The sequence below is a fragment of the Poeciliopsis prolifica genome, unplaced genomic scaffold (genome assembly GCF_027474105.1).
Source record: "Poeciliopsis prolifica strain line A6 unplaced genomic scaffold, Auburn_PproV2 SCAFFOLD002, whole genome shotgun sequence".
Classification (NCBI taxonomy): Eukaryota; Metazoa; Chordata; class Actinopteri; order Cyprinodontiformes; family Poeciliidae; genus Poeciliopsis; species Poeciliopsis prolifica.
In genome coordinates, this window is record NW_026562377.1 from 8,841,658 (window position 1) to 8,856,574 (window position 14,917).

At 38.8% G+C, this 14,917-nt stretch overlaps 1 protein-coding gene across 1 annotated transcript; it reads right to left on the reverse strand.

The window, feature by feature from the left end:
- Window positions 1-779: 779 nt before the first annotated feature.
- Window positions 780-3,124, reverse strand: LOC129372912 (forkhead box C1-A-like). The gene has a single exon (XM_055050504.1). It carries the CDS (start codon window positions 2,633-2,635, stop codon window positions 1,226-1,228), a length of 1,410 nt encoding a protein of 469 aa, XP_054906479.1. The 5' UTR covers window positions 2,636-3,124; the 3' UTR covers window positions 780-1,225.
- Window positions 3,125-14,917: the final 11,793 nt, after the last annotated feature.

The following is a 14,917-nucleotide window of genomic DNA, read 5'->3' on the forward strand; positions in this document are numbered from 1 at the left end:
GATATCTCATCCATCAGAGCGCACTCATCATGCGTCAGCAGGGACCTTTAGGGTCTAGACCAGCAGCAAAACAAATAAAAATGAGAGAAAAGTCTCTCCACCCGAAGACGTCCAAAACAAATGCAGCTGCAACCGTTTTTTGTTTTTTTCAAATTCTGCATCCAAACGTTCCCATCGTTCTGAAACAGAAGCCAGACAGAAGCCTGATGTGCGCTTTGTGACTCGACTGATTTGTTTTGCTGACAAGGCCTCTGGCTGAGCTCAGACGGCACTGATGCCACACGTGAGTTTGTTTACCTCCGGTGTTTACGCTCACACACTGAAAATCCACGGCCTGCAGGTGAGGCCGATGGCTGGCGGCGGGGGTGGAAGAGGAGGAGGCGGCTGCAGGGTTCACCTCCTGTTGGGGTGAACAGGAGGTGATTGTCGCTGAGGGAAATGTGCAGGCTCGGAGCGAGAAGGTTTTCGGAGAAAATTCTCTTTTAGTGTAAAAACAGCTGCGTTAGGGATCTTTGTCCCACACTCTTCAAAGTTGAAAGAAAACTCCCTAATTAGTATTTACATAACATGTATTAATGCAAAACATCCCCTCTATTAACACGCTCGCTGCCCAGGCTGTAAAAATAACTATTTTAAATTGATCAAAATAATTATTTTTTTGCATTTAGCGATTTATAAACACGTTTTACTGCTTTGTTTAAATTGTTTTTGTTTGTTTGTTTTACTTTGAATGTGTTTTACGGCCTTTTCTGCAGCACAATGCTAATAAATCACGCCAATTAAATTCAAATACTCGGAACTTTATTAAACAAAACAACTTGCAAGGCCTTCAGATTTTTTTTAACAAATTACAGAATGAATAAAATAGGCCAGTACAGGCTACAGAGTCTTTCCCCGTAAATTTCTATACAACAACAGGGACAGATTTAAAGGCAGCAAGAAAACTGGAAAAGAGTTTGGTCCTCACCATCCAACCACCTGCTTTTCCTCCAAAATAAATTACTATATTAGGCTATAATTTACAGTCTATTCATAAAGGTGGTAGGAGCAATTCTCAAAGTGAGAGGGAAGGAAACTTACGTGCGGTGATGTTACACAGCTCACGACAAAAGAAAGGAAAATCTCAGAATCTCTCATGTCCACTCGGAGAGTAAAAGTACAGCCCCAAAAAATATATAGCAAATATATACTCGACTTATTAATTTAAAGGGGACGTTTTTGGATCTCAGAACTTGCTGCAGTCATAAACAAACGCTCCTGAGGTGCGGTAGAGTGACTGGCCGGACGGGAAGGCCATCTGACAGCTGTTATTCCCGCTCACCGGGGAGCCGTTCAGCCCGATCCGCTGGGACTCGAACATCTCCCGCACAGCGTGGAAGTTCTGCTGCTGCGCCGGGTAGGCCGGACTCAGGTGGCTCAGGTCTCCGTACCAGGACGCGAGCCGGCCCTGGTGCCCGTGGTGGCCCTCCTGGCCCGCCTGGCCGAGAGGGGACGCGGTGGTCGTAGTGATGCAATAGTCGGGCAGAGCCTCCTCCACCGTGGTGGAAGTTGCCAGGGGCCCCCCGGACGAGCGGTCCCCGGCGTACAGGCTCATGGCCTGCATGTTGCAGTGATAGGTGGCGTTGGAGCTGGAGGAGATGGCGCTCTGGTTGCAGGTGGCGGAACTGTAAGCGGGGGTCTGGTTGGGGGAGTAGTTGAGCGACAGTGACGGGGTGATACCTGTCCGAGAGGAGGCGATGAGAGGCGGAGAGAGCTCGGCCTGCGGGGAGCCCCGCAATGAGGTGATGATGTTGTCCACGCTGAAGCCCTGCGCCGGGGCCTGGCTGTGGCTGTGGTGGTGGTGCTCGGCTGCCTCCATGCTCAGAGACCGGGTCGAGGGGACGCTGTGCGGGCTACCAGTTGACATGCTGCTGCTGCTGCTGTCCGGGCTTTCAATTTTAGGCACCGCGCCCAGGGTGGGTGACGCGGCCTGCGGAGGCGATGACGTTCCGTTCTCAGTCTTAATGTCCTGGATGCGCACCGGCTGAGCGCCCTGCACGGGCGGGTCCTGCTCCCGACCTGCGGGCCGCGCAGATGGATCCTTCCCCTGCCTGTCCCGCTCATCCTTCTCCCTCTGCACGTCCTTCTTTTTGAACCTCCTGCGGCGCCGCAGGAAGCTCCCGTTCTCAAACATATTGTAGGAGTCCGGGTCCAGAGTCCAGTAGCTGCCCTTCCCGGGCTTCTTGTCGTCCCGGGGCACTTTGACAAAGCACTCGTTGAGGGACAGGTTGTGCCGGATGCTGTTCTGCCAGCCCTGCTTGTTGTCCCGATAGAAGGGGAACCGCTCCATGATGAACTGATAAATCCCGTTCAGGGTGATCTTCTTCTCCGGGGAGTTCTGGATCGCCATGGTGATGAGGGCGATGTAGCTGTAAGGAGGCTTTACCATGTCCTTCGGCTGGTGCTGCGGCGTGTACGGTCCGTACGCGCGGGCCATGCCGGCCTGGTACTGCTCGTGGGCGGCATGTGAGTACATGCTCATGGGCGCAGGCATCCCGGTGTACCCGCTGCCGGGTCGGTAGTAGTTCTGGTCACTGCTGATGTAGGGAACGACTCCCAGAGAGTTGGGACTGGAGACGGAGTAGCGCGCCTGCATCCTGCCTCTCCAAAACTCTTCCCCGCAGAACGTGTCACAACTTCAGCCTCGAGGCTGCTCGCTTTCGGTTCTCTGTCCTTCCTATTTGGTTGTTTCTCTTTTTTTTTGTATGTAAGTCCTTCAAGCCGCAGCTCGCCACGGTGACGCGGACAGAGCTCACGCTGCAGCACGGAGCATTTGGGAAACTAAGAAAGCTGGAGGAGCTTGAGTCTGACACAGCGAGGAACTTTTTTCTTTTTTTTTCTTTACGCCTTACATTTTTCCTTCCCCTTTGGCTCCTCCAGCTGCTCCACCCCGAATCCAGTGTGCTCCATCATCCAATGGGGGACGAAATGAACCTGTGGAAAAGAGCACAGCGAGAAAAGTTTCTACCCCCACCTTCTTCCTCCTCCTCCTCTTCCTCCTCCTTCTTCTCCCTGCTTCCCTCTTCTGTCAGCTCAGAAATGAAGTTATTAAAATGTTTTGAGGGTATGCCCAGAGTGCTAAAAATTTAACTTAATGACCTAAATCTGGATTTATCTTAGAATGAAAACTAAAAAGTTACAAATATTTATATATTTTGGAAGAAAAAAAAAAGAAAAACAGAAAGAAATTGGAGTTCAAGTATAGGCTAGTTGTGACTTGACTGCTCTAAACAAATTGCAGTTTCATTCTATCCATCATTCCGATGTCAAATCGGTGCGTAAAAGTTAAAGGGGAAAGTTTTTCGTCATACTCGTCCCTTTAAACGACAGTAGAATAATCTCCTTTAATTATATCTACAATTAGAATTCATGCGTTATAGATTAGTAATGCAAAATAAGCTCAGACCAATGAGTCCTCTGGCTGAGAAGCTCTCAGCTGCAGTTCAGCCTCTGAATAAACAACACGCACATGCAAGAGCGAAAAAAGTGAGGATGCCTCCGCCCTCCACACCCACGGTGCCGGTGGGTGGTGTGTGGGAACTAATTATGGGTTAAACGAAGATCATTTGGTCGAGCCGGGTGACAAAAGATTCACAGTGTGATGAGAGAGAGGCGATGAGCTCCAAATGTCTCGGTACCGACAGAGTGACAGGTTTTTCATTGGAAAGCTGCGATCAGGTCATGAAGAGGACCTGATCCTCTTCATCATCAGGACCTGTAAGATTTACTCCCGAAGAAAGCAGATCAAATAAAAATAAAAAGCAGCCGTCTGTCATGTCTATCATAAGAATGTGATCTGTACAAATTCACTCATACAACTAATAAATACCAAAATAAAATATTATTCAACAGCAACTTTTTTAATGATTAAAATGACTGTTGTCTGTCCTTACTGTGCGTATGCTAGAGGCCAAAAATTTAAACAGAGATCTTTACGAGTCTTTTTAGATTAATGGCTCAGAATCAGCATGACGCCCGTCAGCTGCTTCTTTTTTTTTTTTTTTTTTTTTTTTTTTTGCGCATTTTTATAATGGTTGTAAATCAGTGAGAGAAAACAAAAACAAATGTAGTTATGTTGATCTCATAATGTGCATTTGAAGTTACGCGTGCGCTTGAAGGCTATTTATTTATCTTTTACCATTAGTAGGGGCCACAAAAATAAAAATTTCGTATCTTTTAAATAGTTTTATAATTCAGATCAGTTAACCGAGTGTGACCGTTTAAATCATTCTGTTGACTTCAGATGATTAATATTTTTTTATTGTCCATCCTTAAAAAATATTCTAATTCTTAAAAAAAATATTTTGACAAAAAAAGGGGAAAAAAACATGAATGATTAAGTCTCATTTTAGAAAATCTAAGTTAACTTTTAATTATCTGGATCTAAACAATGTAAGTGTGAAGAATACGTTTTTATAAACTGCCATTACAGCAGACTTATTTATTTATTTCCTAAACTCAATGCGTCTTAGTTTATTGTTAGCATTTTTATTTAGAGAAATACGAGTTCTTAATTTAAAGTAAAAATAAAAGTTAAACATATATATATATATATATATAGATATATATATATATATATATATATATAATTATATATATATATATATATATATATATATATATATATATATGGTATATATGGTATATATGGTATATATATATACCATATATACCATATATATATATATATATATATATATATATACCATATAATATACCATATATATATATATATATATATATATATATATTATTATATATATATATATATATATATATATATATATATATAAAGTAAAAACATTTCATTTTCACCTGAGTATTTTTGGTTTGTTTGTTCTTGTAATGTCGGTGTCTGTTCTATGATTTGCATGTGTCTGCTGGGCAACATGAGGAGCAGCAGCAGGCGGATGAGGAGGTAGGAACAAACGCCGTCACCTGTGAGGTCCCCCCCTCCTCCCCTCCTCCCGCACCGCACCGCACCGCACCGCACGGTGAGCGCTCCCCAGCGGGTCCAGACAGAGCGGGGACCCCTGCTGACCGCAGCGCTCATCAGCTGCTCCGCGCGCAGCTTGACTCGGTGTGACAGCTCTGGTAAAACAATATGTTCCTGATATTAGGATCCCTCCATCAGGTGACGTTTCAGAGAAAAAAAAAAGTCTTAATTCGTGGTGATACTTTGCTAAAAACGCAAATTACATCGAATCAACATGCTTCGAAAATGAGCTTGTTGGAACATTAAAAATAAGTTAGAAAATTGCACTTTAATTGAGATAGCCGTTCATTAGAACGACACACTCCTGCCTCCCTGTGGTAGGACTATAAAAATACACAATGGATAATTTAAAAAAAAAAAAATATTATTATTAGTTCCAGTAGTAGTGGTAGTAGTAGTAGTATTCCTGTGATTTTTGATATATAATAAGCATTTTATAAATTGGATTACCATTTATATGACAATTAAGCTGTTATAGCTATTTTTAGGCACTTAATGCTGATTGCATCAAGTGCCTAATTAAAAACAGAAGAATTGCCCCTAAGATCCCCCCTTTGCTGGGATCTGCATGCCCAGAAAGCGCTTCGAAACTGGTTTTCAAATAAATAGCTGCCAATCATTCATGTGCACATTATTTCTCTGTGTGGTGGTCCCACTCAGACTAGGTTGGGGAAGGTAAAGCTGTTCTCAAGGTCATGATATGCCTCTCAGAATGTCACTTTTTCTCCTTTTTACGCCAAACTGGATATATGAGAGCCGACAGCTGGATGGCAAATGTTGCTTTGGAATAAGGACCAGACGCAAATGTTCCCAGATGGGTCACTTAGTCAGTGACCTGTTCGAAGGATCTGTTTGGCTTCTTTTGTCTTGGCGTGTGACACAATTTTATTAGTTCGCTTAACACTCAATAAACACTTGTAATAATTGGTAAAATACAAAAATATGGATTTGCATTCATATCACATGAACAGATCAGCCAGGCCTATTTGTTTTTGTCAAAGTAAAGCGTTTTGATATGAGTAACTGCTAATGTAAAGGTGCCCAAAATGTTGTAGGTAATGCTGCCCTCTAGTGGAATTCCTTCGAAAAGCATTAACTCGATCTTATTCTTATTTCCATTTGGATTTTTTTCCTCTCTATTCTTCGTCTTTAGAATAAAGCTAAGAGTCTATTTTAAAATTATTGATAAAGATCTCCCAAATCTGAATTGAATCAAAAACATTATTAAAAAGCTGTAATATCTACAAAGATGGACTTTGTGCCACAAATTAAATGTGTTTCTTTAAAAAAATAGGCTTATTTGGCCGGGACTTGGTCAATTAATAGCATTTCTGCAAATGCTTTCTTGAACTAAGCCAGAGTCAAATTCATTTTTAGTTTTCAACAAAAATATTTCCTCATTGTTTCCTTCTGATCAGTTTGGAATGGCAGATAAAAAACTCCATGAGTCAACAGATTTTTTACATGTTACAACGTGAAATTTCACTCATCATAGCTTAATATAATCTCAAATTTTGTTTCGACATATATTATTCTGTATCATGATTTTTAATTTTAGCAGAGATGTTGTTTGCCTAAGGTTTTGAATGATTGTCAGTTCATCTCCCCTCTGCTTCACCATGAGACCAAAGTATATGGAGTGCATGAATAGTACTTTTCCTTCCAATAGATTCCTAACTGAGCAAATGACACTGAAGCTCTATCAATGTTAGCATTGGAAGAGCTTGTCTGAACCACTTGTCTGATTATTGGTTTGCTTGCTTGGCCTGTCAGTTGAGGTGGACTGCCATGTTTTGCGATTGAAACATGGTGATATGAGTTAAATACACATTCTACTCCATTTTCTGGAAACTAGTCATCAGGGAATTTTGAGATTCACTTCATCAACGGTTGTTTTATGCATGTGTCAGATGATCTGGCGTGTCTTCTGCGAGAATGAGGTACTATGGTACTTGGATTTATAAAACTATTTGTCTTCATATCTTCATATGCATAAAAAAGTGTCTGTAGGTTTCAGTCTTAGAACCCACAATTGACTAACTAAGATAGATCTGAACAAAAGCAGTAACAGATATAGAATTTGATTAAAAAAAACAACAGCAAAAAAAAAAAAACATAATATGGTACATCTGATACCTAAGTATTTTCTGAAAAATGAGTATATGTCCTAATTTAATATTTTCAAAAGGCTGTTGTGCTAATCCAATTTGATAAAAATTGTTTGACTCTTGTGCTTTGTTCAGTAAAATTGGTATATGTGCTCTATCTGCTTTAATTTTACATCTTTCCAAAAATATATCAAATGCATTTGAAGAGCCTGAAAGCACTGTAGTGCAGAAACGTTGCCCTCAACTGACTTCCAGTTCATTCTGTATTCATTTGCATATATAAAAAGCACCACAAATGCTGATAGATGAACTAAAGACAAGTTAAGTCAAGTTAATTTGTGCAGCATGTTTCAGCAACAAGGCAGTCAAACAGTCATCAATTCTGAAACTAGAACAAATTTTATTCTGTTATTTATTTTTTACAACAGTACTTGGAATAAAACAAGTCAAGTAACTGGAGACAAGCAACATATGATAATGAAACCATAAATATTTACAAATGATGCAGCGGCTTTGACCATGGAGAGGCTCTCAATGTGTCATGGAATTAAATTTGGACATTCCTATAAATGTTTAGTTGTTCAGTCAGAAATGTTCACATGTTGACGTCTGATGAAATGTTTTTATCTCTGTAAAAGAAAATTATTTACCTGGACTGTGACAAGATGACCATCAAAGATGTCTTTGTTACCTGTAAACAAAAGTTAGGACATCCCACTCTCCTATTGCAAGTATGAACTCTTACCTCTGAAATAGGTTATTTAAGTTTTGGTTTGATTTTCAAATCTAGTATTAGTTTTCTTTCACCCTGTTTTATTTCCTTTGTGTTCGGTTTCTTGTTTCTTTGTCCCCTTCTCTGAGTTTCCTGTTCAGGAGCAGGTCTGATTAGACAGACCTGTAGGTTAAACGCCTGTCAGCTTTTTTAAATTTCCTTGCCAGATACTTCTGTGCCAATTTTCCTGCAACCCTGGTTGCCTGCTTGTTTCCTCTTTGCCTCTTTTCCAGTTTAATTTCCACTAATTCCTTGGTTTTTATACATTTTTTTCAATACAAATATGTATGAAGCAGTCATCTGCTCTGCATTTGGGTTTATTTTTTCAGCTACAATTTATATACAAGACTGTCATGCAGTACAATGCAGACAGTTTGATATGGCACACACAACAGTAAGGTTTTGTAGGGTGCACTACAATATGTTATGGTATTATACTGTACAGCATATTAAAGTAAGGGATGATAATACACTATGGAGTATGGTGCAATACCTATCACTTATTGAAAGTTCAACATGGTTGAATAGCAACATGTAGTGGTTTGCTTTCACCACTGCATGGTGCTAATTCCCGACTTTTGGAGCCCAAGCCCTGAAGACAGCGCCAGAGAAATCAGCAGGGGTGAGGTTTCTATGACAAACAAACTTTCAAAGAATCTGAGTCGTCCTCATATCTCCGTCATGTGGATTATGAGCTTCCTGTCTGGTTGACAGCAGAGAGTTAGAGTGGGCTTTCTGACATCTATCACACTCACTGTCAGCACCGGCTCTCCACAGGCCTGCATGCTGAGCCCCCTCTCCATTCAATGTACACACATGACTGAACCTTTACCAATCACAGTAACAGACTGAACCTTTACCAATCACAGTAACAGTCTGAACCTTTACCAATCACAGTAACAGACTGAACCTTTACCAATCACAGTAACAGACTGAACCTTTACCAATCACAGTAACAGACTGAACCTTTAACAATCACAGTAACAGTCTGAACCTTTACCAATCACAGTAACAGTCTGAACCTGTACCAATCACAGTAACAGTCTGAACCTTTACCAATCACAGTAACGGACTGAACCTTTACCAATCACAGTAACAGAACCTTTACCAATCACAGTAACAGTCTGAACCTTTACCAATCACAGTAACAGTCTGAACCTTTACCAATCACAGTAATGGACTGAACCTTTACCAATCACAGTAACAGACTGAACCTTTACCAATCACAGTAACAGTCTGAACCTTTACCAATCACAGTAACAGACTGAACCTTTACCAATCACAGTAACAGACTGAACCTTTAACAATCACAGTAACAGACTGAACCTTTACCAATCACAGTAACAGACTGAACCTTTAACAATCACAGTAACAGTCTGAACCTTTACCAATCACAGTAACAGTCTGAACCTTTACCAATCACAGTAACAGTCTGAACCTTTACCAATCACAGTAATGGACTGAACCTTTACCAATCACAGTAACAGACTGAACCTTTACCAATCACAGTAACAGTCTGAACCTTTACCAATCACAGTAACAGTCTGAACCTTTACCAATCACAGTAATGGACTGAACCTTTACCAATCACAGTAACAGACTGAACCTTTACCAATCACAGTAACAGTCTGAACCTTTACCAATCACAGTAACAGACTGAACCTTTACCAATCACAGTAACAGACTGAACCTTTACCAATCACAGTAACAGACTGAACCTTTACCAATCACAGTAACAGTCTGAACCTTTACCAATCACAGTAACAGACTGAACCTTTACCAATCACAGTAACAGACTGAACCTTTACCAATCACAGTAACAGTCTGAACCTTTTACCAATCACAGTAACAGACTGAACCTTTACCAATCACAGTAACAGTCTGAACCTTTACCAATCACAGTTATGGACTGAACCTTTACCAATCACAGTAACAGTCTGAACCTTTACCAATCACAGTAACAGACTGAACCTTTACCAATCACAGTAACAGACTGAACCTTTACCAATCACAGTAACAGTCTGAACCTTTACCAATCACAGTTATGGACTGAACCTTTACCAATCACAGTTATGGACTGAACCTTTACCAATCACAGTAACAGACTGAACCTTTACCAATCACAGTAACAGACTGAACCTTTACCAATCACAGTAACAGTCTGAACCTTTACCAATCACAGTAACAGTCTGAACCTTTACCAATCACAGTAACAGTCTGAACCTTTACCAATCACAATAACAGACTGAACCTTTACCAATCACAGTAACAGACTGAACCTTTACCAATCACAGTAACAGACTGAACCTTTACCAATCACAGTAACAGACTGAACCTTTACCAATCACAGTAACAGACTGAACCTTTACCAATCACAGTTATGCCATTGTAAAATTGTAAAAACAAACAAAAAAAAAACAACAAACAAACAAAAAAACAGCACAATTTTGGGTTCATTTCAAGGTTGATGAGTCTGTTTACACAGAAGAGGTGAACCACTTGTAACTGGGAAATAACCTGCTCCTCAATTCATCAAAGAAAAAAGATCTTATAAATATATAGTCATTACAAATGTGAAACTATGACAAACAATGTAAGTCTTCTCCACCAGATATTCATGTATTTATCAAGCAAGCCATAAACAAACAAACCAAGAAACTGCATTACCCTGGTTGCATAAAAATACACACCCTTAATGCTTTGCTGAACCATCTCGTTATTCAGTTTCGGCATTCAGTCTTTAGAGGGAGACTTGTTCTCCAAATACCTCAGATTATGACGTAACCGAGTGTCTAGCGCCCTCTGCTGGTGACTATGCATATTTTCTTTCAAATTTAGCTGTGGACCCCAGCTGGGCCAGACTAAAAGTGTATTCTGTCATCAAATAATTTTGTTGTTGTTACTGTTTTTGAGGTATGCGTGGGATTACTGTGATAATAAAATATACATTCTTTCGCCATTTTCAGCTTTCTACAAAATACTTAAACGCTATTGAAAATGTGTGATGGTATTTAGCACTGTTCACATTTTTCCATCTTATCAACAAATGTTCCATTGACACAAAAAGAAACCTCAAAGAATCATAATGCGCCCTCCATTTTTAACTTTGAGTTTGACGTTTTACCAGTAAAAGCTAATGCCATTTTTGTACCAAACATCCCTTTTGTATTTTTCAACTAAATAATTCTGTCTGCCAGTCTTACTGTTTAGTCCAGGCCATTGGTGGCCAATATCAGAATGTGTCTGTCCTACACATCTTAGAGCTTGCGCTGGTTAAACACAACCAAATCATACGAATAGTGCATCTACAGGTATCTGAAAAACGTAATAACATTTGAATCAGATGTGTTGGAGGAGGAAAACATCTGAAACAGGCAGAAAACTAGCTCTTGAAAACAAGTTCGGCAAGCCTAGTCCAAGTAAAAATGGAGAAAACTGGATTTGCTGGTGGTCTCCTGGAAGTTTCATAATCAGTATCCGTCTTGTGTTTTTGGAGAATTATTCAGTTGAAAATTGAATGAACTATTTGACAGCTGAACTTTAATTGAGGTTCAGGAAATCCATTATGACTGCTTGGAACAAATGAACTTTTAGAATCCTGAAACTGAATCAAAAGATCATGTACATTTTGACACGTCCTCAGATCTCAGAAAAACCTCCTCTCACATTCGAACAAATGGCCTCTGATGTCAGACCATAGACAAAAATCAAACCTCTGACAAAAACCAGGACGTTATTCCTGGTTGGAAGAAATTCCACCATGGTTCTCAACAGATGGAACCATAGTCAGGTCAGTGTTAAGGGTGTGGTTCAATAGTTAGTTAGTCTGTTTGTTTTATCGTAATAAATTTACTTACTTTTTCCTGTGAAACATGCACAAAATGTATATAGGTGAAAAAACATTTAAAAGCTTACTTTGTACAAAATTGTAGCTTTATTTTCATAGATAGTGCTTAAATTTGATGCTTTAAGTTGCAATATTGTGAATAAATATGTTTTTATATATATGCAAACTTTTTACATTTTGTTTGATCTTGTCTTGCTGGAAGGGCTTGATTTATATCAGTGAATCATGTCAAATAGTAAGTCACAAATAAATGGATGAGATATAATGATTTCAATTATTTCCCTTTGCTTTTAGATGTTTACAGTAACAAACATTTGTTTCAATCTACACTAAATGCAACTGGCTTTGCTGTATGAGTTTCTTTCAACTTGATATGATGTTGGTTGTGGCCACTAGATGGCAGTGTAGTCTTGTTTATTGAAGGGAATCATCTTCACAGAAGTCCATAATCTACAGTAGTGTGTGTTACCTCTGTGCCAGAGAGTTATTGGATAAAATCCACAGAAACGTAATATAATAATTATAATTCAGGTTTTCGTTCTCTTAGACATGTAATTTGCTGAAATTTGATTTTTACCAAGTCAACACAACATTCTAAACAAAAGTGTCCTGAATTGTACCAGTCTGTGTTTGAAACACAGACTGGTACGAAACTTTATTACTTTATATTTTGGATTTTGCACAAATTTTTACCCTGACAATTCCATCCCATCCCATTCCAAATACAAGTTTACCTGCAGCTTTTCATTGCTTTTTATAGTTTACTTTTTTCAAACGTCTTATACCGACTCATCCTTAGTGTTATGTTTTTCCTGGTTGGAAGAAGTTTAACTTGACAGATAAACAGTGAGGTAAGCGCAAAATAATTTTTTCTCACATGTAGCAAGAAGCTGAAGACGCCAGTGGCTGAATTTAGATCTGCAGCCTGTAAACCATCTGCATACCTGTGTTAGAGATGTGATGCAGCAAACCCAGAGTAAAAGCCACGTCTGCTTTGTGTTTGTGTGACGAAGCAGCTCTGTGTCAGTCTCATCTGTTTACTGCCCGCTGGAAATACCACGTCCTTACATTACCAAAGACTCGGATGGCTCAGTTGTTTATGTGGCGTCTGGATGTTGACAGCCCTGGATGGTCAACATGGAGATTGTCAGTTGTGCAAAACAGCCTGGTGGTGACAGTCACGTAATGATCCCTAAATTTGATTTTAAAAAAAGTCCTTTTAGACTTTAATTCTAAAAGAGGTTTGGCCTCCTGAGTTTCACTCACTGCATCAGTCTTTGTGCTTAAAGGGTCGACTTAGAAAAAAGTGCAAAAGTTCTTCTTGACATGAAGAAGTAGCAAAGTAAAGCTTGTAGGTGATCAAACTTTTTGTACATTTTTATATTTATTCAGTTTTCTGTTAAAAACTCACTCCTGTACTTGTTTTGCTCTGGAAAATGTATTTATGAAGTGGAACTTACTTTAGAAATTATTTTACACTTATATGGTAACCTAAACAAATCAGTTTTAAACTTAAAAATTTCACCAATATAAAATAATTTATTCTCAACCTCAAAAGACGTTGATGTTGATATTTTGTATTTTTAAATTACTGCTTCATTTTCTCTGTTTTTACACATTTGTTTATTAGATAAGATGTCTGTTTTTGCTGGGTCATTACTATTACTTATGCACCGACAATTAGAAATACTGCAATACTGCAAAAGTTAAATCACTGAAAATGTTTGCAACTAAAACGTCTTTTATATCCAAGTAGTTGAAATCTCAGTATTATTTTTGATTAAATTATTTTATGTTTGGAGAAGAAAAACAGTACCATCTTACTTCTGAATTAAAATATGTTTTACAAAAAATAAGAAATGTGCATTAAACACAAAAATAACTTGTCAAAGAGGATTTCAGAGGCAGTGCTCAGATTCAGTCGCTCCACATATATTAGCGAGTATTTGCTGAAATGTTAATATTTTCAGGAAAATCCTGGAACTCAATCGAAAGATGGAATAAAGAAAAGTATAATGTAGGAAGATTTTAGAAGGACAAATTCTGTCCATAGGCCTTAAAATATAAAATAGTTCAACTTTATCTTACACTTTACATTGAAACAACTGATTTGTGATTACAGGAGCAAATATTTAAAAAAAAATACTAATAGATTATAATCCTAAAGAAAATGCCATTGTCTAGCTTAAAAAAATGCAAATATTTAAGAAATATGCATCACATGCAAAAAAAAAGAAGAAAAAAGAAAAGGATCTGAAGAATGTTGTTGGTACATTCAAAAAATCTTTCTCTTTTTAGGAAAACAAAATGACAACCAGGATGTGCTGGGAAAAAAAAGAAACAAAAGAAAACTCTTGTTAAACACAACAATAAAAACAGATCTATCGTTGGAGAGCCTGCATTTAGTTTTTCTGCTTCTCAGCTCTCAGACAAATTCATTGAAAACCTCAACCGTCTGCTGTGTCTCCTAAATCAGAGCTGAACGTGACTGCTTCCTGCAGCAATCCCATAAAGGTCACCATTTATTTGATTTCATTTACTTTTTTCTGTTCATTTTCATAATCTCACTGCTTGTTTTATATTTCTTCTTGACTTGTCACGTTAGAGAAAATCCTTGTTTTTAATATAAATGTGTGTCCCTTTAGTTTCAAGTAAAGCATTTTGAGTTATTTTGTGTCTGAATGGTCATGTAAATAAACCTGTCCTGTGGTCAAAACCAAAGGGCATAATATTTAAATTGCCATAAAGATTATGATTATGAAATAAGTTAAATTTAACATTATGTGTGGAGAAAAAACTTAGATGGTAAACCGCCATGTCTAAGGGATATTTGATCTATTTTTAATTGTATCAATTGAAGAATGTTCGTCCTGTCCAGGTTGAACATAATTGATGTTGATTAGCTCATTCGATCAATTCCGACGAATTTTTCAAGGCATTTAATCGACAGTAGATGTCAAACGTACTTTCACCCTTCGCCTTTGAACCCGGTCATTGCGGCGTTTAGACGGAAAATCATTTCTTTACAACGAATCTTTGCCTGGTTTGAACACGACTGACCCACATTAATTATCCGCCCTGTCTTGAAGAAGAACGAGTCTCTGCTGCCAGTGTGTGATTATACTTTCTGCTCTGTTTTGGAGGCTCATCTCTGT

What these genes read in the sequence shown, in the direction of transcription:
- LOC129372912 (XM_055050504.1), bottom strand. Translation starts at nt 2,635, where the DNA reads ATGCAGGCGCGCTACTCCGTCTCCAGTCCCAACTCTCTGGGAGTCGTT.